The sequence below is a fragment of the Crinia signifera genome, chromosome 3 (genome assembly GCF_055691185.1).
Source record: "Crinia signifera chromosome 3, ASM5569118v1, whole genome shotgun sequence".
NCBI lineage: Eukaryota > Metazoa > Chordata > Amphibia > Anura > Myobatrachidae > Crinia > Crinia signifera.
The window spans coordinates 75,149,829-75,174,142 of NC_139219.1; the positions used below are offsets into that span (position 1 = coordinate 75,149,829).

The 24,314-nt window shown below is 45.0% G+C and overlaps 1 protein-coding gene and 1 long non-coding RNA gene across 3 annotated transcripts in view; one reads left to right on the top strand and one right to left on the bottom strand.

Annotated features, from left to right (window-relative positions):
• The window catches only part of LOC146063554 (uncharacterized), a 39,267-nt gene that overhangs the window by 4,206 nt on the left and 10,747 nt on the right, over positions 1 to 24,314 (bottom strand). The gene's annotated exons all lie outside the window — the stretch shown is intronic.
• LOC146063553 (pancreatic secretory granule membrane major glycoprotein GP2-like) overlaps positions 6,024 to 24,314 on the top strand; it is a 27,937-nt gene continuing 9,646 nt past the window's right edge. Inside the window, exons 1-5 of one of the 2 annotated variants that reach the window (XM_083176028.1) lie at positions 6,027 to 6,286; positions 8,732 to 8,820; positions 11,080 to 11,184; positions 13,719 to 13,879; positions 15,441 to 15,576. In XM_083176028.1, coding sequence (XP_083032154.1) covers positions 8,797 to 8,820; positions 11,080 to 11,184; positions 13,719 to 13,879; positions 15,441 to 15,576 — 426 coding nt within the window. In that variant the 5' untranslated portion in view covers positions 6,027 to 6,286; positions 8,732 to 8,796. Of the gene's footprint in view, positions 6,287 to 8,731; positions 8,821 to 11,079; positions 11,185 to 13,718; positions 13,880 to 15,440; positions 15,577 to 24,314 lie in introns of both variants that reach the window. The other variant, XM_083176026.1, reaches the window with a different exon arrangement.

Consider the following 24,314-nt stretch of genomic DNA (forward strand, 5'->3'; position numbering starts at 1 on the left):
CCGATTTGGCCTGTTTTCCCTCGATTCAGATGGATCCAGCCGACGGATCGGGTGAAAAGTAACCAAATCAGACCTGTGTTGACATCTGATCTGAACCATTTCAAAAGTGACCAAATCGGACCTGTGTTGACATCTGATCTGATTCAATGCGTGGTCCTTTGTGCATTGGATAGGAGCTGGAGAAATTATGTGCTGCACTTATGTATCGCATGCGATTCTGCTGCCCAGGAAGGTCCCAGGTGGCTCAAGGGGATCAGATGTCAATACACTGCTCTGAGCAGCAGAGCATTAGGTAGCAGGGTGACACCCAATTGCCCCCCTCTCCCACCTGACCGCAGAACACTGACGGCCCCGGGTGGGACACGGGACAGTCACAAAAAAAAGGGACTGTGTCCCGAAAAATCTGGACAGTTGGGACGTATGGGAAATGTCTTTAACAACAGTGTTTTCTCTGCCACAGATAAGCACATACCAGTAATTAATAATGTTCAATAATAGTTCAAGTAGATGTATATCAGTAGCTCTTTCCAATATTGCTAATTGCTCCATGTATCATAAATTATCATGAATATTAACTAATACTATTGCTAAATTTCTGCTTTAAGGTATTTTCTAATGTACTCATTATTAATATTAGTAATTGCATTCTGTTTATAAAAGACAAGAGGTGTAACACCACTGCGCATGTGGGGCATAGCCAGCAGCTCACGGAGCTGATCGGCATGCCCCCAGAGCAGCGAAAATGGGGCGTGGCCTCATGGCAACTCCACGAGTACAGGCCTCACCCCTTTTCACTAGGCCAGGCCCACCCAAAAATTGGCGCATATGTTGGGAGGTATGCCATATAGTTAATCTTGGGATTGTGATATAGAATATAATCACTTCTATTTGGTACATTTTTATTAAAAGTACAATGCTGATGTCTACACTACAACAGGGGCAGATGTGCTAAGCCTTGGGGACAGATAATATAGGAGCAGATTTATTAAGCTTGGAGAAGAGATAAACTGGAGATAAAGCGGAGAAAAGGTAAAAGGAGATAAAGCACCGGCCAATCAACTCCCAACTGTATTTTTCAAACACAGCTGATTGGCTGGTGCTTTATCTCCTTTTACCTTTTCTCCGCTTTATCTCCAGTTTATCTCTTTTCCAAGCTTAATAAATCTGCCCCAAAGAGAGATAAACTAGCTCCCAACTGCCATTTTAAAATATATTGTGTAGCATGTCAGTTAGGAGCTGATTGGCTGGTACACTCGTTCTTTCTTTTTCATCGCTCTCCAAGGCTTAGTGCATCCCCCATAATCGTTTCTACTCTGTGCTAAAGACACATATTAGGATAGCCATATACCTCCGTACATCAGTGTATTAACAAGGTTTTTTAATGAGGTAGTGGCATGTCCCTTACCCACATTTCTGAGGAACATATGGTTCTGTGTGTTGAAGACATGCTATAAATTCTTTATCACTCTTTAAAAACACTTTACCACAACTCTGTATCCTAGGAGTTTTATCCCATCATTTCCTACGCAAACTCATAGCAGAATGATAGGATTTTCCTTATCATTTCAAGAGGATTTTCTTTTATTTTTTTCATTTCACCACAAGCTGTGGTGACACATTTGGTATTTATAGTTTCCTGGAATAAAAAATGGTGTTTCCCACTCACAAGTCTTCATAGCTGACCGGACAAACACTATAAGAGTTTAAAGACATCAATGAAGTGAGGCATTAGAAGGGTTACACACTCCAGGCCAATAAATAACACGTAATCACACTGCTACTATAGTACAACAACAAAAATGTCTTGTTTTGTACCTTCTATTGTCGGACAATTTGGTCTTAAAAAAGAAATGTGAAAGTTTTGTGCTTGTTGTCGTGGTTTCCACTAACAGGCTTTGTGAATTTAGGGAATCCTATTGTTAGTCTTTAAATTTATTGTTCCATGTCTGAGTAAGAGGCACTCATCTCCGCAAAGGTGATAAAATGAAGAAACACTTTTAAAAATTGAGGATAGGCGTTTTCTAAATCCTCTCCTCACAAGGAACTTACAGTGGGAACCAGCATAGGACTTCAGAACACGGACGCATCAAGAGCTTTGGAGTGTCCAAGATGATGACTTACTACGAGATATTGCTTGTAGTGATCCAGGCATCTTATCTCCTAGTATTCCCGATTTCAGCAGATACTGACGTTGGCAAAGGTATGTTCGACAAGCTTTCCAGAATACAGAATTTATATAGATTGTAAGCTCTGTGGGTAACAAGATGTTTTATTCCATCCATCATACACTCTGTTTAAACAAAAATGTATTTCTTATGGAATTTAGTCTACTACAAATTGTATAAAATTATATTTATAAAGTGTATTTAATCTAAATGTAGTCAAGGTCAAAAGTGATAATGTCCAGAACCATAAATCAACCAGTAATTTGCTTTCATTGTCTAACTTGCAATAGAGTGATTCAAATTGATTTGCTGCATACATTTGCCCTTGGTTCTCCTGGATTGTGTTAGTCCCTGTCCTTGGTTCTCCTGGATTGTGTTAGTCCGTGTCTTTGGTTCTTCTGGAATGTGTTAGTGCCCTTGGTCCTACTGAGCTGTGTTAGTCAGTGCCCTTGGTTCTCCTGGATAGCGTAAGTCAGTGCCCTTGGTTCCTGGACTGTGTTAGTCAGTGCCCTTGGTTCTCCTGGATAGTGTTAGTCAGTACCATTGGTTCTCCTGGATTACGCTTCTCAGTGTCTATTAGCTTTCACGCTATACTATGTCACTTTGATTGTCCATAAGGGTATGGATCATTCGGTCGACCTAAAAAAAAACATCGACGCTCCTTAGGTCGACACCAGAAGGTTGACAGACAGAAGGTCGACAGGGACTGAAGGTCAATAGGGTCCTTAGGTTGACCGGGGAAAGGTCGACAATGCAGAAGGTTGACATGTATTTGTGATTTTATTTTTTAGGCGTCTAGATCTAGAAGTTACTAGAACTCTGTAAGTGTACGACAGCCGCTCGTGATGCTTCGGGCACGGTGCCTCACTAGGATCGGCACACTATTCTATTCTCCCTCCATGCCCCAGTGGACGGTAGGACATGAACTACCGCCTGTTCTGGAACCATAGTGGGGTAAAAAAAAAAAAAAAATGTCAACATTCTGCATTATCGACCTTCTGCTGGTCAACCTATGGACCCTGTCGACCTTCTGCCTGTTGAGCTTCCAGTGTTGACTTAAGGAGTGTCGACCTTTCTTGTGCCGACCTAACGACCATATCCCATCTATAATTTCTTCTCCTCTTCTAGTCCATTCATGCTCTGAGCACTCTATATCGTAACATCACCTGTACCTATCCTCCCCCGATCCCCTTCTGTCTCGGCACTTCTTCTCAACAGTATGCAATGCATGATTTGGAGTGTTTAGTTCTGATTCTTTTGACTGATTCTTTAATAAAATGTAGATTCCAACTAAATTGATTAAAATGAGTTGTGGTTCAGTTGTGGTGGTTTCCAAGACATTTTTTTTAGCAATATCCCGCATTGCCTTATTAGTACAGTTGTGCAAAAGAATGCTTCTTCTTGGACAGGGTTTATCTTGCTAAGCATTCTGTACACTTGTGGTGCTACTGAATATACATAGGTTTATGTCTTGACTTTTTATTAGTCCTAAGTATACTGCAATATTACTTTACCAACAAAACAAATACTAGTGAAATAGGAGATAATATCTAATTCATTGGAAGTTTCATTATTCGGTCGGAACATATACCACTATTATATTTTTATATATAAAATTAATATAAACATCTTTGACATAACAACTATGGGGGTTTCTCACAAAATACTGTGCCATTTATCACTACCTGAGAATGCTCACTAGCTATCACAGATTTACATAGTAAATTCCTATTATTGATTATGACACAGACTAGATTCCAGCCCATAAAACATAGCACCAATGTCAGTGGCCTCGAGAGCAATACTTGAATTACTCCTTCCAGTGCCATCTAGTGGCACCAGCACACAAAAAACTAGAATTCCACCATAGAGGTGAGGAGCAGTGTTAACCTTTTATTATATAGGATTCTGCCAGTGACACTGTCAGTGATGGCTGACTGGTTCCCTTAATGGCAGGAGTCATTTATATTTCATATTTGATTCTGTACCAAACAAAATTGACTACAGTGGCAGTGCAGTACAGGGAGTTGCCACAACATATAAAGAACAGGTGCTGTGTGCCACCAGGGAAAATATTTACTTTAACATACAGGAGTGGAAAAACATTTCTATATGAATCTCTACGCAACAGACACAGAAGAGATGCTCTAGCCTAGACTGTGTCATAAGGTAATAAATATACAGCAACTCTCCCGCACGCATGTGAATGGATATTTTGCATATAAATCCATTCGCAGCTTGCGTGCGGCAGGAAACAATTTGATGGTCATCGGCCAGCTAATGATTTCTACAGTGCTCGCAGATGTAAGACACCTCTCTGGTGTCACATCTACGAGCGCCCTGTGCTGAAAGTCAGCTGCTTGCCCCCACGTCATAGGCCCATCTCCATGGAAATTCCCAGCGTAGTCATGGGAACATCCATGAAACGCTGGGCGTTCCCATGGGCGCGACCCCTCGCTGCTGCCCCCCGCTCGCACTGCTAGATGCAGATGTGACAGCGAACCAGTAGTTCGCCGTGCCCGCTCACACCAAGCATATGTGCATAAATGAGCATGTGCAGACGTTTGACATCGCTCCCCCGTGCAAACGCGTGGGAGAGCCTACAGACAAGAATAACCTCCATGGTTTTCTAATGGACAAAGCCATGTGCACTGCAGGTGGGGCTGATGTAACATGTGCAGAGATGCACATTGGCCATTAGCAAACCAAGGGCCTGATTCTGGTGTGCTCAGTAAGCTGCAAAGATCACAAATGACCAAGCCCATGAGACGCTGCCCTGCTGAATACCCGCCTCCCCCTGCCACCAAATCCCCTTGTTAACATGCGAGGGGATGTGTAATGAAGACACACCCCCTCGCATCCCTCTGCTGCAGGAGAAAGCATTCGATGATTTCTCCAAGCTTCTGAAACAAAAGTCAGAGGGAAATAACTTTTATTAGCGAGCACTAGGACGGAGACAGGATGGACGGCTGCTGTCCCGTGATCTCCGCCGCCCGCTTCCGGCAGACATCGTCCCACCCGCATACCCATGGGAACGCCCAGCAATTTCATAAGTGATCCCCATCCACACATGCCCCTGGCCCACCCTGTTCCTTGCCAACAGCTTGGCGACTATGTAAGGGGCAGATTTATTAAGCTTGGAGAAGAGATAAACTGGAGATAAAGCGGAGAAAAGGTAAAAGGAGATAAAGCACCAGCCAATCAACTCCCAACTGTCTTTTTCAAACACAGCTGATTGGCTGGTGCTTTATCTCCTTTTACCTTTTCTCCGCTTTATCTCCAGTTTATCTCTTCTCCAAGCTTAATAAATCTGCCCCTTAGTCTCCAAAGAGACCATGCGCATATGCATTCCCCTAAACATCGGGATGGGGCTGGCCCCCCAAATGTGCTTGTGTAAGTTTTTCCATGAACTCGGGAAAACATATGGCTAGATTAATTGGGTTCCAACAAAAAAAAAAACGAATGCTGGTTTATAATATACACGTGTGTGTGTGTGTGTGTGTGTGTGTGTGTGTGTGTGTGCCTGTGGTAAGGAATGTGGGGTGCTAGTTGAACCTGATCGCAGCCCTGGCAAATCACATTGATGCCAATTATCGAACAAATGCGCGTGTGTCCGAATTGTAGCACACAGGCACAAGGCCATACAGCAAAATAATTCCAGCGTCTTTTCTGATCACAAGTTGATTGACAGGAGGATGCCATTTGGGGGTTTCACCTGGCCGTTCACCTGGCGCTTCCTACCCTCCCCTGACACTGTAACTGCGGTCTGCCCGCTGCTGAAGCCTGCATCTGTTAGAGTATATAACAGCCAGACGGCAGTGGGGACAGAGCACTGCACAGGCAGCTGGGCATACACTCCCCACAGACAGCATCATGAAGCTGCTGTCATTGTGCTGTCCACAGAGTATGCCTGCAGCCTCCCACCGATCGGCAACGTGCGAGGACCCATGTCTGCTGTCAGACTGGAACGGGAAGCAGCTGCCACAGACACAGGGGAGACTGGAGGAGGAGCTGAGCAGCCGGAAGGAAGATAACTTACTACTAGGGGTTGGGGAGGTGGCAGGCTGCATATTATAGAGAAGGAAGGGGGCATTATGTGGGCACTACTTTGGGCATTAAATGTAAGTGACATTATGGTTAGCATTTTGCTGTACTCTGGGCGTTATGCATAAGCAGCATTATGTGTAAGCACCATTACTGGGTGTGTTATGTGTAAGTGCCATTTTTGTGGGCATTATACTGTTAGCAGCATTATTGTGGGCAGTATGTGTGACTGGTAATTATGTATAAATGGCATTACTGTTTGCATTATGGGCCTTATTCAGATCTGAGCTCAGTACAAATTTGTTTGGAAAATGGGCAAAACCATGTGCACTGCAGGTGGGGCAGATGTAACATGTGTAGAGAGAGTTAGGTTTGTGTGAGTTATTTTGTTTCTGTGCAGGGTAAATACTGGCTGCATTAAAATTACACTGCAATTTAGATTTCAGTTTCAACACACCCCACCCAAATTTAACTCTCTTTGCACAGGTTACGTCTGCCCCACCTGCAGTGCACATGGTTTTGCCCATTTTCCAAACAAATTTGAACTGATCTTAGATCTGAATAAGGCCCTATGTGTAAAAAGTATTAATGTGGGCATTATCTGTAAAATACATTACTACTATTGGCAATATGGGCAAAGCTGTGTGGCATAATGTGTATAAAGGGTACAACTGCCTGAAAAGCATAAGTAACAGGAATAAGGAAAACTGATGTGTGGTATAATGTGAATTCGTGGCACTACATACGGTGTAATATGAATAAGATTTTGCTACTGTGTGGCATAATTTGAGAGCACATTACTTGTGTGGTGCATGCCTATAGTGTTCACTGTTTTATAAGGTAAGAAATTTTTCTTTTTGCAAGGAGGAGCCGAACACCCTCGCACCTGCCCCATGGCCAGATTAACACCCATAGATTGTAAACTCCACTGGAGAACAAAAAAGGACATGCAAAAACAGCTCTAAATTGAGGAAGATTAAAATAAAATAAAATCGATTATCACCAAGATATTGGAGACGCGTGCATTATTTATTTCTCACACAAAGCCATTTGTAAATAGTGTTCAAATGGTTATATTATTTTATTATATCTTGCTTTTTGTATAGTTATCTTTAGTAATTGATGCGCTTTGTGATATTCTATTTTATTCTTAATCTTCCTCATATTAGCGCTGTTTTTTTAATGTCTTTTTTCTTGATTTTAACTGGGACGGGCATTCCCATTTTAGCACCTGTAACAATACCATATTGTGGTATAGAAATAGCTTTTTTACACTGGGGAAGGGACCGATGAAAATGACTTTTCTGCGCTGTGTAAAACGTGTACCAAATGAATAACTGCTACTAAATGAACGCAACGCACGGATTATATAGCACGGATTATATAGCACGGATTATATATTACCGCTGTCAATTCTTTCCCAGTAGTTGTGTAAAAAATGCTCTTATTCGCTTTTATGTTAATGGAACACATTTCATAATTTAATCTACACAATTATATTCTGAGATTTATTTATATAGTTATATAGTATATATAGTTATATATCTTAAAGATATGTTTGACTGAATATACATATTGGTACTTGTTGTGTGAAAAAAGGAGGAGATTCTTGGGGTGCACTCTGAAAGTATGTTAGGGGGACGGCCAACTGATATATTCACAATTTCTAAAATGTAACTTTTATTACGTTAGTTAAAAAGAGGTGTATGTATTACAACCGCTCAAATATGTGAGCCTTTTCCCTAATGTGCTTTCCTGCCCTCCATTACCATACCATTATGTCCGCCCCACTATCTACAACGGCACCTACAGTTGAGTATCCCTTATTTATTTATTAACAGTTTCTTAAATAGCACACACCTATTCTACAGCGCTTTACAGAGAATATTTGAACACTCGCATCAGTCCCTGTCCCAGTGGAGTTTACAATCTATAATCCCTACCACATGTACATGCACACACACATTCTCTTTGGAAGCCAATTAACCTACCAGTATATTTTTGGATTTTGGGAATCAGAGTACCAGGAGGCACAGGGATAATATACAAACGCCATGCAGTTAGGGCCATGGTGGGAATCTAAACCATAACCTCGGTGCTGCATACCTTCCAACTTTGATTGTCCCTGAAGAGGGACACAGGCATACGTCGAGTGCGCGTCCCCCGTTTTGCTGCTGTGGGGGCAGGGCCCAGAGGCTTTGGGAGCCTCTAGCCATGCCCCCAGCCCCTGTCTGCGCACAGCGTTTATTCACCGCTGCTCAGAAGCTGACAGGGGGGACTCCCAACAGGTCCCCTTCCCCCGCCATGGGACACTGCTGGCTGTGGGAGGGATGCAGAAAAGCCCCCGAAATCTGGGACTTTCCCACGTTAATTGGGACTGTTGGGAGGTATGGTGCTGTGAGGCAGTAATGCTAACCATATACTGCTATGTTCTGTATTGGTAGTTGCTTTTTTCTTTTCTATATACAGTTTCTTTTTGTAATGATGTAAATTCTGTGATGACATTCTTAATCTTTATGCAGAAATCAATGAAACCGTCATTTGCACAAAGGACTTAATAGAAGTGGAGATTCCAAGCAGTTTTTTTATGACCAAGAGCCCTCCAATTTTTGTAAGTTGAATGTAATTTAAAAAGCAGACCAATAATACTCTGTATTATCAAGAATATATATTTGAATCACTACTAGATTCTATGAGGTAAATTTACTAAAGCTTCTAAAAAGGGAGTGATGTGGTGAGGTTGTCCACAGCTAGCAACCAGATTATAGGCCAGATGCACTAAGCTCAGGGCCGGTGCAAGGCTTCTCAACACCCTAGGCAAAACTTCAACCTACCCCCCCCCCCCCTGCACCCTCCCCTTTGCCACCGACAACAGAGTACAAGGAGGAGGGGGCAGCAATGTAGGAAGTATGACTCAAGGGAAAGTATAGAGGTGAGATCTTAGAAGTTCCACAGCCCCCACCTGCATTAAATACAACAAGGATCCTCATAGATTCCTTGATTTTTTGATTTGCAGACTTGGTGGCGCCCCCCCAGATCCCGGCGCCCTAGGCAGCTGCCTAAAGCTGCCTAGTGGTAGAGCCGGCCCTGACTAAGCTTCAAAAGTGATAAAATGGACAGTAATAAAAAACCAACCAATCAGCTCCTGCCTGACATTTTTCAAACACAATCTGTGACATGGCAGGTAGGAGCTGATTGGCTGGCTGTTTATCACTCTCCATTTTATCACTTTTGAAGCTTAGTGCATCTAGCTCAGAATCTATCATTTCTCTATTACATCATAGTAAATTATAGAAAAAATCTGATTGGTTCCTATGGGCAACATTGCCTCTTTTCATTTTTAGAACCTTTAGTAAATTTGCTCCTTTATACTACAGTGGTGTAGCTAGGTGCCACGGAGTCTGGAGCAAGGGCAAGGCTCTTGCGCGCTGAAAAGGGGGAACGGCCTAACATTACATAATGCCCATTGCACATTTAAGCGAACTTTGTAATACCCATTATACATAGAGCCACATACCGTAATGCCAATTATTCATAAGGTCACACATGATGCCCATTACATACTATATAGCAAACCGTTATTCCCATGACACATTTGACACATAAGTGCAACTTACCTACATGCTCATTGCTAGGAACGTAATGCTTGATGCCAGGGGAATCATTATTAGGGTTACCACCTCATCCCTTTAATTCCGGACACATATTAATTACACAGGTTCTGTGGGTGCCTGACTTCAAGAATTGCTTGTTGCCAACGGGGACTGAAATTGCTTATTGCCGAGGGGGACTGAAATTGCTCGTTGCCAAGGGGGACTGAAATTGCTTGTTGCCAAGGGAGACTAAAATAGCTTGTTGCCAAGGGGGACTAAAATAGCTCGTTGCCAAAGGGGACTGCAGCCTGGTCCCCAGCTCGCCCTCTCCCCGCTGTGCCTGGCTGAGCCTGTCCACCTGTTCTCAAGTCTCCTGCTGGACCGCTAGCCAATAGGCCAATACAGAAAAAATATATCTAGCCTTATCCAGGAGACATTAAATTAAGCTTACTGATATATATATTAAATACACAGAACTATGGTGAGGTAAGCTAAAGGCAACATAATCTGTTTTTTCTTACATAAATAGAAGTATTTTACTCCAAAAACATACTGGTAGGTAAATTGGCTTCTTAGGCTGCGTCTACACATTGGGGGTTATTCTGGTTCACTCGCAAAGGCACAATGACTCTCTAATGGATAAAACCTTGTGCACTGCAGGTGGGGCTGATGTAACATGTGCTGAGAGAGTTAGATTTAGGTGGGGTTTGTACTTCAAACTGATATCTATATTGCAGTGTAAAAATAAAACAACCAGTATTTACCCTGCACAGAAACAATAAAACACCCAAATCTAACTCTCTCTGCACATGTTACATCAGCTCCACCTGCAGTGCACATGGTTTTATCCATTAGAGTCATTGTGCCTTTGCGAGTGAATCAGAATAACCCCATTGCCTTTTGACAGGATGCAGTTGAACAGGACCTGTTTAGTAGGATGCCGTTTCTTGCATCTACACATTGCCTTTTGACAGGATGCAGTTGAACAGGATCCTGTTTAGAGGGATGAAGCTTCTTGTGCCTACACACATCCTGTTAAGCAGGACGCAGTTTTTGGAAGGGACAAAATGAGTTTGGGTTCCCCTAAAGTGTGGGGGTCCCTAAAATATGGGGGACCCCCACTCATTTTGCCCCCCATATTTTGGGAACCCTGGCCAGCTCCCTTTTCTTTGCTATACATACGTGACATTATTTTCTTCATTAATATTACAAATAGCATATGGGATATTGAGATGTCAATTGTATAGCTTGCTGAATGTTTTGCATATGTTTTTCAGATTTCTGATTTGCATCTTAACGATCCAGAATGTCGGGGAAGAGAAATAGATGATTCTTACATTTTTAGCATCCAAACCAACTTCACAGACTGTGGTACTATAATGGTAATATAATATATTACACGCACATTAACCTTAGCCACATTAAGGAGCTAATTCTGGTTGGGTTGTAAAAGCAAACTCCTCTAATGGAAAAACCATGCGCACCGCAGTTGGGGCAGATGTAACATATGCAGAGAGCGATACATTTGGGTGGGATGTGTTCAAACTGAAATCTAAATTGCAATGTAAGAATAATGCAGCCAGTATTTACTCTGCACAGAAACAAAATATCTCACCCAAATGTAACTCTCTCTGCACACGTTACATCTGCCCCATCTGCAGTGCACATGGTTTTGCCCAATAATGAAGGATTTTGCTTTTACAAACCAACCGGAATCATCCCCGGTACTTGTGTAGTTTTACGGCGCCAGCATGGCGCCGTGCTACTTCCGGGTTCTACGCTCGCCACAAACTATGTTGAAAAAAGTAACTTAACTCCATGCCAACATGGATAGTTCATACCTCCACTATCCATGTTGGCATGGAGTTGATTTTAAATAGCGTGGCGAGCGTAGCGAGCCACCAAGCCCGCAGCGTGGGCGAGCGAAGCGAACCCCGCAAGGGGACTCAGACGCACGGCGCCATACTGGCGCCAAGAAACTACACAAGTACCTCATCCCCTAACTGCAATGATGAACAATGCTAAATAAGCTGACATAAAGCAACATACAGACTAAAGCAGGGATGGGGAACCTTCGTCCCTCCAGCAGGCCCTACAACAGGGTTAGCATGGCCAAATAGCAAAACTGTAGAAGGGCATGCTTGGATGTGTAGTTCAACAAAAGCTGGAGGGCCAAAGGTTCCCCATTCCTGCACTAAAGGACATTGTGAAAGATATTGCTCAGAAAGGGTCTAATGACCCTTGCGCACTCCCCACATCGTTAATGACCTTTGCCGTCGGCTGAACATGGAGGTCAGTTTGGCTATACAGCCAATGACACCCATGTTCAGCGGGTCCTGGTGAGGTCACTGAACGATATCATTTACCGATATCGTTCAGTGTGTACGCACAATACCGGGACCTGTGGGCAATATGGTTAATTTCATCAGCCACGGCTGGTATCTTCTAGTGTGTATGGGCCTTAACGCAACAAGATACTATCAGTTTTCATTATGCTACCAACCAATTGTTCATAGATACCTAAGGGTAAAAGCAATACATTTAGGGCTTTTACCTATGTATGACTACTTTTACCACTGCCGGCAGGTGAAGCCGGGGAATTAAGCATTGCTCAGCTGCCCTGGGGATTCTTTTTCAACTAATAACAAGGAAGATTTTTGAACTTTCTGATGAGCAGTAAATCTTTGTACTGTAGAGATCTTAATAAACAGTTCCCAAAGATTTGTAAACTGGGAGCTTAAACCAGGCATATCAGACTCAAAACTCCAACCGATCCAAATAAACAAGTCCTAAGATTGTGTGGGCTGAAAAATAGGATTTTTAGTCATTTACAATTGAATCCTTGTTCTCTTAAGCAGGGTGACATTGGCCCATGGGATTGCAGATTTGGCACTTAAAATACTGTAGCATTAAATTCCTCTACAGCCCCATTATGCCAGTACTTCTTTAAAATATTGTCACAAACAAAACCTCCCATGAAGGAGGGAACGCAGCCTTCTTAAGGATTCAGTGGCAAATTACCAAATATCTTATTTTCTTTTTCAGCAAGGCTGGACAACACCTTACCATTGTACCTTCAGCAGCTGCCACCATAGGAGTGAATGCTCAGACTGACTGACCAGAGGACTGTAGGCCCATTGTGGGCATTGAAAGAGTAAAAAGAAAAAGAAAAATACAGTTAACCTTATGGTAGCGTACTGCACTAGCCGCAATCACAGCATGCAGGGTCAAGACCATGTCTCAGTGGGGTGTGGTATAGGGGTCCGACAGTCGGGATCCGACAGTCATTAGCCCGATGTCGGGATCCCAACTGGCTGGACCCAGACAGCATGGTGAGTGCAACTAAGCACCTTGCGGGCCCTATATGGGGGTCGTAGACCCCCACGAGGGAAAATAGCGGGTGGCCGTCGGGAACCAGGCTGTTGGTGTCTTGACAGTCGGGATCTCAACATAGGGTGAATGCCTGTTGGGATCCCGACTGTCGGGAACCCGTCCGCCACCCGTCTCAGTGTTGCACAGTTTCAAAGCCCATAGACGAAAGAGCAGGGGAGACCAGCAGCTGTAGGATAAAGATGTGTACCACTACAAGCAGCACCTAAATATAAAGTCAATAAAATAACAATTAAAACATAAAATAAATTATCGCTAATGATCCCTACTCCTAGAGGCCCTGAATGAACACTAGCAGGATGGGGAAGTAGGGAAGAGGAGCTCAGAATTTAAAGCTACAGTAATTTAAGTGCCAAATTCCAGCCCAACATGCAATCTATGGTCCAGCGTTGCCCAACCTTGCTGCAAAAGAAAATAAATAATGTTTTGTAACCCTAAAAAATCTGCATTCGCTTTCACATGAAACCTTAGGATAAATGAGAAGTGTATATCAGTTAACACCAATGATGTTACTGTTGTATTTCAGGCCTCAGATGACTCACATATTGTGTTTATCAACACAATACACAGCAATTCCTCTGATGTAATAACAAGATCATATATCAATATTACGTTTGCCTGTCGCTACCCAATTAATTACATGGTACAGCAGCCAAATGGGGAGAACAGAATCAGTGTTGATATAAGGTAAGGTTTATATTTAGCATTAGATCATTTAAATTATACCTTTTGCAAAACTTTAAGAGAATAGTCTTAGCCAGTCATGCATATGTTTGTATCAGTGCAGATGTTTTGCAGTCAGCTGAATGTGCTAAAACAAATGCGTCCTTACTCCTCACTGGATTTGTGTGTTATAACAGCATGACATGACACAAATGCGATTTGTGTGTTATAGCAGCATGACAGGAACACTAATCTGAATAAGAAAGCGCAAGAGACCAGGGCGTGATATGACTGAACTACGTCATCCGGCCCTCAATGCACTACAAACTTGTGTACAGGCGGTTCTGGTGCAAATAAGACACTAATACGCAACGAGTTTTAAATAGCTAAAACTCGTTGATAAATGGGCCCCACTATGTGCAAAAAAGATGCTGAAGTATGGATGTCAAAACCTATTTATCCGTGGCATGGCATCTACATCGTACCATGCAGGGCTGCCATCAGAAATGATGGACTGACAAAATCCCGGGCCCTTCTCCTCCCGGTGTGTTACAATTAGCGTAAATTACCTTTATCGGCCCAGGATGGCGGCAGCGGCTCTTCGGGCCCGTCCTCGCGTGGTGGGGGCCTGTTCACAGGCAGCGCAGTGGGCAGAATCGTTACCAGGGGACTATGACTGTGAAGCAGGCTGCGGACTACCGCTATTGATGGGGGGATGGCGGCCAGAAGACCCGTGGGCATCTGTATGGAAGGGGGGGTGCAGGTGGGCTGCGGGGATTGAGCGGCCCAGGCCCTATCCTATCAGAGTAGCCAGGCCCAGGACAGTTGTCCCCAGAGCACCCCCCTGATGACAGCCCTGGTACCATGTGCAGGGCCTTACTAGGGTTGTATGAGGTTTGCTCACATTTTACATATGCACAAAGCTCCACAATATTCTGGAGCTTGGACCGGGATTTCTTATCACGATTTTCAGTAACAGGGATCCAATCGGATCCCTCCCATTGTGTCCTAGAGCATGCGCGGATAGGAATCCCGGGTCAATGAAGCCTGATCATTGCAAAGGACAGCGCTTATCCCAGCTTGATGCATCCCACTCTTAGTCTCAACAGTCCCAGGTCCCAAATTGAAGACTGCTGCTGCCCTACAGCTGACTCACTCTGCCCCCAGCCCTGATGCCGCTTTGTCCTGTAAATATATTTAAAGTGAACCGGGGTCACCTCAATCTGCTTACTCCCCTCTGCACCCACACTCCTCTTGGCTAGCTCACTGCACTCACCCCCACCCCCCTGCCGCCACTGCTCTGTGGTGTAGTCCCTTATCCAATGCTCATTAGGACACAGGGCCAGCTTGCCAAGATGGCGATATCTCAGAGGACCACAGCTGATGACAGGATCACGTAGTGGCCTCATTTTCACATTGCTACACCGGAAAGGAAATTATATCTGAATAGCTACTTAGTTTTCACTACATATCGCATATAAATAATACGATATGTAATGACAACAATCGTGTCCAACCAAACTACTGTACATGAATAGACCCCATTGTTTGTTTTTTTTTTAACAACATTGTACTTGATTTACAGAACTATAACTTTAAGTACAGAGGATGGGAACTTCTCTGTCTCTATGATGCTGTACAAGGATGAGGCATTCCAGGACATGTGGACCACAGTACCATCCCTTAAGCTTGATGACAACATATTTGTACGAGTGCATATGGTATGAACACAGTTTTTATACACAAGTGGGTGAAGCTCTTTAGTAATATTAGATAATGTTTGGGGTTTGGTTAAGTGACTGCCACTTTTCAAAGCCACCGATTGTCATTGTTTTGTTTTTACTTTTTGCACACTGAATTTAAAACAGCCATACCATTTAATGCAAACCACTCCTGGTTTTGCATTTAATAATATTGACGATTTAAATTCCACAGGCAAAAAAGCTGCGTCACCTGAAGTACTGTAGTGTTAGGTATTTATATTGCTTTTCCAGAAGAGTTAAACATTTTTGAGTAGCGCTACTTTTGACCCGAGACAATGGAAAACAATTATCGGTACTTCCGTTCGCACCTAACCAAAGCTTACGCAGTTAGCGTAGTCAGTCAGTGTTCTGCAGTTAGCGTAGTCAGTCAGTGTTCTGCAGTTAGCGTAGTCAGTCAGTGTTACGCAGTTAGCGTAGTCAGTCAGTGTTCTGCAGTTAGCGTAGTCAGTCAGTGTTCTGCAGTTAGCGTAGTCAGTCAGTGTTACGCAGTTAGCGTAGTCAGTCAGCGTTCTGCAGTTAGCGTAGTCAGTCAGTGTTACGCAGTTAGCGTAGTCAGTCAGCATGGTGTCGGCGCTTATTACATTGTGTGGGAACCATTGACCATTTTTAACCTGCCTGACATGACAGGTGTGAATGTGTTCCTGATACACCCCCACTATCCACGTCAGCCCGAAGCTTGGCGAGCGAGGTGGGAGCAATTGCATCTCATGCACAAGAAGGGACGCATTTCAAACCCCCACATCAGCCCGAAGCATGGCGAGGGGACGTGGTACCTCCCGATCTGTCCATACCCCCGATATCCCCGTCGGCATGGAGTTGACTTTATAAAGTGTGGCGTGCGCAGTGAGCCACCAAGCCCGAAGCGTGGCGAGTGTAGCAAGGGGTCGCGTAAAACGAGACTGAAGCATGGCGAGCTCAGCGAGCCCAGAGATGGGCCGTTGATCTTGTATTCCGCGTCCTCCCGCAGGGCTCGCTCTACTCACCACGCTTTGGGCTCATTTTCAGCATCCGCTTGCCACGCTTCGGGCTCGGTGGCTCACTGCGCTCGCCACACTGCGACGTGGGTAGTGGGGGTATGAACAGGTTGGGAGGACGCATCCCCTCGGCATGCTTCGTACCGCATCTCCTCGACACGCTTCGTACCGCATCTCCTCGACACGCTTCGTACCACATCCCCACGACAGGCTTCGTGCTGACGTGGATAGTGGGGGTTTGAAATGGAGGCATTTGCAAATATGTAACATTGAGCACTGGCAAATGCATCTTATATTGTGCATGAGACGCACTTGCGCCCACACCCCCTTTTTGTGCAGGAGACGCACGCGCTACTGAACCCCTAACCCTGACTGTCTCCCCGAAGCAGACACAGGCAAGGTTGCCATACCCTGCCACACGAATTAGCCTCTCCGCCATGCCCGCATGATCGCCTCAACACCAGCGCAGGGGATGCGGCAGTTACCGGTGCTGTGTGAGAGGCGCTCACTAGGCTTGCCAGGGACGCCGGGGACAGAGCTGCAGCTCGCGGGGACAGTACGGTGACTATGCTGCCTGATGGGGACACTACGCAGGTCTGCCGCGGGGACACTACACTGGGTTGCCGTTGCCCTATGCTGACAATGTAGCTTAGCCTACACTTACAACGTGGCATAGCATGGCACCGTGAAACTACACAAGTACCCAATTATCTTGTACCATCTAAAGGGGCGTACCACGTAGAGATGTGTGCTAAGCAATTTTGCTAAGCTATTTAAGGTAAGCAATTTCCTGGTGTCCAGATCTCCCATGGGGAGCACATACACATGCAGAGATTTGTGCTAAGCAATTTTGCTTAAGCTAAAAAAGGCCGGGTAGTGGCTCAGAATGAGAGATTGCGATCAGTATCTCTTATTCTGTACACACAAAGAGATTTGCAGTCACTTGCTAAGCAATTTGACTAGATTTTGACTGCATGCACTGACTTAGTTAGCAGGAGATATTTAATCTCTCAGGGCATACACGCGGAGAGATCTGTGCTTACTTTCTAAGCAAGCTAGTCAGATTGCTTAGATTAGAAAATAGCACAAAATCGCTCCGTGTGTATGCCCCTTTACTCAAGCACACGTGATCCTGATAATGAATCAGTAACTGGGCAATTAAGCATATCAGATGGCATATTTGCAACCATTCATATTGGTTTTTCTATTACATTTCTATGAAACTATTTAGTCTGTAAAAAGCAGATAACTTTGATTAGGCTGTTCTCATAAGTCCTAGAAATATTACATAACATGTAATTTAGGCAATATAATAATAATAATAATAATAATAATAATAATAATACGCCCAGTGTGTATGGACAGCGATGATCGCTATCATCCCTGGGAGGAAAGCCTCTCAGTGCATACACACTGAGTGGCTTTCCCCCTGCACGGCGCCGTCAGCGAGGAGAGGATGCCTTTGCATAGCGCAGCGCTATGCAAAGCCGTCCTCAAAGCAGCTCATCTGCTGGTATTACCGGGGCATACACACTGGGCGGTTTTAAGCTGAAAGCCACTCAAACATGCTCTTCTGAGCAACTTTCAGCTCAAAGTCGCCCAGTGTGTATGGGCCTTTAAAGTTTAAAAACGCTGAATTAGAAGAAATCGCAAGGTTTTTGTGTATGAACGACAATGCATTGTGTACTGAACCTGAAAAATGGACATTACCAGTGCCATTACTGGGATACAGTGGAAACATGCAGTGGGTCATAAAGAGTTAAGTGAATTGTTGTGTTTTAGATTAGGTATCCGATGCCCCCTTCTGGAGATAGAATCAACTCTCATTCCTTGTTAAATAAGGTCTACAATCAGCGTTTCAATATATATTTTACTGAATTTTTAACTAATTCTATTCTAAAGACAAAAGTACACAAACATGAGGCTCAGAGATCATATGTAAGGGCTTTCTAACCCTACACACTGCTGTGTAGTCTTGTTATGTAATGTTGGAGGGTATGCAGTCATTCTACAAATGCTAGGCTTCGGAGTATGGCCCTCTTACCTCTTCTATTATTAACAAGTCTTGATTTATTACGGTTTTATTCCCAACTGAATCTGTCGGCGCTAGAGAATGTACATAAATAATAATTAATAATGTAGATATTTAGAATATCAACATTCTGATTGTTGACACCAGATTGTTGACATTTATTTATCAACCGCCACAATCTCAATATAGACAAGGAATAATTCAGCCATGATCGTAGGACAAATTTGTTCTTAAAATGGGCAAAACCATGCTGCACTGCAGGTGGGGCTGATGTTACATGTGTAGAGAGAGCTAGATTTTGGTTGGACATCTATCACTCTTTATTATCCTCACATTTATCTCTTTGTAAGGCTTAATACAGGCCCTTAATGTCAACATTGTGAATGGCGAAGGTAATTGTTACTGTTAGGCTGTAGTTAAGGTGGGCTTAGGTTTAGGGCTTAAATACTGTAAAAAAACACTATGCCAACTTTCCTACTGTTGACACACACTATGGTGTGTATGCTGACATGTCATCCCTGGGATAAAGGGACAGGGGGTAGGCCATACCCCCACAGAGGCAAAAGCAGAGCATGACCCGATTGTATGGAACAAGTCCACAACCCATGATTTCAAGTGCGCGCCATTGTCATTATTAATGGCGCGCATTTGTCCCTTTACCATAATCAAAAGTTGGGATATGAGTTTTGTCCATAGAAATAATGTCATTCAGATCAAATTTTTACCGTACCATGTAACTGACATTTCTGTGATATTTAGCAACTGGCTATTAAATAAAATTGAAACAAAAACAGTATTATATATACCATTATGCAACCAAAGCAGCCCAGCGGTCGCAGGGCGCTAGCCGAATGGGCTGAATCTTCGAGCTGGGCGGACATTTCTGATTTTCGGCAGATGGCAAGCTCAATTAAATAAAATGTCCCCGGCAGGCTGTCAGTGATTGCCTGTGCCCGCATGTGTCCAGCGGCTGCAGGGTGATTTTAAATACACTAGTATAATTACCATACGGCTGCTACAATGGGCCAGGTCGGGCGGCACTCTGACTGGGGGGGCAGCCAGTCTGCTACAATTGTGGGTGGTGGTGAAGGGCGGTCACATACTGGGGATAGTCTGGGGAAGTGGGGCCCCAAATTGGTGTCTTGCTTAGGGTGGTTCCAGTTGATGGATCTTCAGTGTCTTGATAGGTAGGCAATCGATCTACCTGAAAAGGTCATCATATATTTGATCAAAAGGTCTACATGAAAAAGGTTGACATACTGTACAATAACTTGATGGTCAAAATGTTGACAAGGTCAAAATGTCGACATGAAAAATTAAGTTATATAATACCCCTTTCACATTGCATTTGTAAGCCGGTATATTGACTTTTTTAAGCATTTTGAAACAGTACCAGCTGCAATCAGTGGCATAACTACTGTAAGGCAGCCCCAGCAGCCGCTTGGGGGAGCAAGCAGCAGCAGGGTCTGTGTGGGCGCCGGCACCCGATCAACGCACTGACATGCTGCTGCCTGCCGCTGCCCACTGGCTGAGGACCGGAGGCTAGTCAGCCGCAAAGCAGGTGGGGCCATGGCAGAGATGACAAATTCCCCCACTAATTCAATTGACTGTACACAGAGCCGGCTATTGGCTACTGTGTACAGGATGGGTGGCCTGATGGGCGTGCTGGGGCGGCCTGGGATGCGTCGGAGCCAAGGGAAGCAGCATTGTATGCTGGTCTTTTTTCTGCTTCAGCTTCTGCGTTATGCGTGTGACACCATCACGTCACACGCTGGGGAAAAAACGCTGGAGAGGATCCGGGAGGGGGGGGCGCCACAAACTTTTTGGCAGGGGGGAGAAAAATGTATAGTTACGCCACTGGCTGCAATGTGAAAGGTCCCCAGTCAATTTACCAGTTACAGAATACCGGCATTTGAAAACGTTTTAAAAGCAGGATCCTACACGGTTCTGAGATGTTTTTTTTTGCAGTCTAGAAGGGCCAGAACCGTTTTGAACTACACATGATAATCTGCACAAGGGTCATTGGTTGTCTCCCTGCATGTTGTCACTGCCTACAAGCAGGATTTGCACAATAAAACTTTATTGCAATAAAGCTGTTTTTATTTATGGGTGAAACAGGTTGAATGTGAAAAGTACAAAAACGGTATATAAACAGTTATATACTGGTTACAACTAGAGATGAGCGGGTCCGGATCCCCGAGATCGACAGATCCGAATATCGGGTATCCGGGGCAGATCCGAGCCGGCTCGGGAGTTCCCGCCTGAATTCCGGACCAATAACGAGGCCGAACGTCATCATCGCGCTGTCGGATTCTCGCGGGAGCGGGATCTTATAAAATACGCACGCGCGCCCCGCCATCTTCACTCCAATCTTGGAGAGGGAAGAGGGTGGTTGGGAAGCTCCGTGTGCTCCGTGCTGTGCTCTGTGCCATGTGCTCCGTGCTGTGCTCCGCTCCGTGACCTGACCTGTGCCCTCACTGCCCTGTGTTGTAGACTTGAGAGTCAGTGACTGTTTATAGGCCTGAGCCCTGTAGTGTGATTTAACTAACTAGGTGCTGCAGTGCTCACACGCAGGGGCTGCAGTGTCCACTGTCCAGGGGCTGTCCTGTGGCCCGTGCCCTGTTGTGATTTATTTAGCCCTAAGCCCTGTGTTGTGATTTATTTAGCACTGAACCCTGTGTTTTTTGTGATTTAACTAACTAACTCAGTGCTGCAGTGCTCACACGCAGGGGCTGCAGTGCTGCTGAGTAGTACACTGTGTACAGGGGCTGCAGTAATACAAGGGGCTGTGTCCAGTGTGACGGCCTATATCTTATCCATTGTCCAGTGTCACGAGTCACTCACGACATATATCCTGTGTCCTGTCCTGTGTCATACCTTCCAACTTTTGAAGCTCTGCAGGCGGGATGATGATTTTCGGGGGGCGTGGCCTAATTTGGGGGCGTGGTCTATACTTGCGGCTCTCCCGCGAGGCCACGCCCCCATTTTGCCGCTATGGGGGCATGACCCAGAGGCTCTGTGAGCCTCTAGCCATGCCCCTGGCTGCGGGAATAGACGCTGTGCGCATGCGCACAGCGTTTATTCCCCGCTGCTTAGCAGCTGACAGGGAGGACTCCCAACAGCCCCCCCACACCGCGGGACACTGCCGCCCGCGGGTGGGACATCGGGACAGGCCCTGACAATCGGGACTGTCCCGATAAAATCGGGACTGTTGGGAGGTATGCTGTGTGACGACTGACGACATATCCTGTGTCCAGTGTGACGACATATATCATGTGTCCAGCGTGACATATATCCATTGTCCAGTGTGACGACATATATCCTGTGTCCAGCGTGACATATATCCATTGTCCAGTGTGACGACATATATCATGTGTCCAGTGTGACGACATCTATCCAGTGTCCAGTGTGACGACAATATATCCTGTGTCCAGTGTCACAAGTCACAACATATATCCTGTGTCCAGTGTGACATGTAATGTGTGCCGGCATATATCCTGTGTCCAGCATGGCATATATCCATTGTCCAGTGTGACGACATATATCCAGTGTCCAGTGTGACGACATATATCCAGTGTCCAGTGTGACGACATATATCCTGTGTCCAGTGTGACGACATATATCCAGTGGCCAGTGTGACGACAATATATCCTGTGTCCAGTGTCACAAGTCACAACATATATCCTGTGTCCAGTGTGACATGTAATGTGTGCCGGCATATATCCTGTGTCCAGCGTGACATATATCCATTGTCCAGTGTGACGACATAATTCCTGTGTCCACTGTGACGACATATATCCAGTGTCCAGTGTGACGACATATATCCTGTGTCCAGTGTGACGACATATATCCTGTGTCCAGTGTGACGACATATATCCTGTGTCCAGTGTGACGACATATATCCTGTGTCCAGTGTGACGACATATATCTAGTGTCCAGTGTGACATCTAACCATTGTGTGACGGCATATATCCAGTGTCCAGCGTGACATATATCCATTGTCCAGTGTACAGGAGCTGTGTCCAGGGGCGGTGTCCAGAGGCTGTGTCCAGTGTGACGGCTGTGTCCATTGTCCAGGGGCTGTGTCCAGTGTGACGGCTGTGTCCAGTGTACAGGAGCTGTGTCCAGAGGCTGTGTCCATTGTCCAGAGGCTGTGTCCAGGGTGACAGGCTGTGTCCAGTGTCCAGGGGCAGTGTCCAGGGGCTGTGTCCAGGGGCAGTGTCCAGTGTCCAAGGGGCTGTGTCCAGTGTGACAGGCTGTGTCCAGTGTAAAGTAAGAAAAATAAATAAAATTAATAAATAAAATAAAAACACATTTTTGGAGGATGATGGAGGAGGAAATAGTGGGAGTGCTGAAGCTGCTACCACCAGTCATGACAAGGCCGATACCTCTTTGTATTTGCTGTTTGGAGCATTTCTCTTTTTTTGGGATAGTTTATTAAACTGCCACCCTGTCTGCCCCTGCAGTGCCGCTCTGCAGGGGCGGATTGGGAATTAAAACCAGCCCGGGAAATATCTTGAGGCAGCCCTGGGAGGAAGGGGGGGGGGAGCGGGGCGACGGGCCCAATTTTTGGAGGCCTGGCCTAGCAATATGGGGTGTGGCCTATTTCAATGAGGCCACGCCCCGTTTTGCCACTGTGGGGCATGGTTAGTGACTCTGAGCTGCTGGCTATGTCCCCGGCAAGGACAGAGAGAGTGACAACAGACAGAGAGTGACAGCGGGGACACAGAGAGAGCCACATATGTATATTGAGCATCACTGTGTGTGGCAAATGTATAATGGGCATCACGGTGTGTGGCCTATGTATCCATTGTGTCCATTATACATAGGTCACACACCGTGATGCCCATTATACATATGCCATACACTGTGATGCCCATTATACATAATTGAAATGTCATCCGAGAATGGAGTATGAGTGCGTTCAGCGCTGCGCTCTCCTCCTGTCTCTCAGCTCATCATTGTAGTTCAGCTGCTAGAAGCCAGTGGTGGGTAAACGGTGCTGCCAGATGGTGTGCCCACAGTGCAAATGCACGGTGGGCAAGGCACAACTGGCACACCGATAGTTACGTCCCTGTGTGGGACACAGATCAGGCTGCTTCTGCCTCCACCCATACACATTATTATGTTTTTCACTAGTGTTTAATGACAGGGGGCATGTGTTGGTGCACTGCCCTCCCCCTAAAACAACCACTGACTGCCAAGATAATGATCTTTATTTTACTTACCATGTTCTTGGTCTTCTTTCTTCTCCTTCTGTCTTTCTCTTTTTTTCTCCTTCTGTCTTTCTTCTCTTTTCTTCTCCTTCTGTCTTCTAGGGCTCCTCGCTGTATGCTCCTCACTGAATGATGCAAAATGTTATGAGGTTATGTTTGACACTGTCCCACATCGCAGACTGTTAAATAAACTTGAAAGCTTGGGATTGGATTCTAAGATAGTTGAATGGATAAGAGCATGGTTGCAGGACAGAAAACAGAGAGTTGTAGTAAACGGAGTACAGTCAAAGGAGGGAAAGGTTACAAGTGGAGTACCCCAGGGATCTGTACTTGGACCAGTGCTTTTTAATATCTTTATTGGTGATATTGCAAATGGAATTGAGGGTAAAATGTGCCTTTTTGCAGATGACACAAAGGTATGCAACGGGGTAGACACACCAGGAGGGGTAAAACAAATGATTGATGATCTAGGTA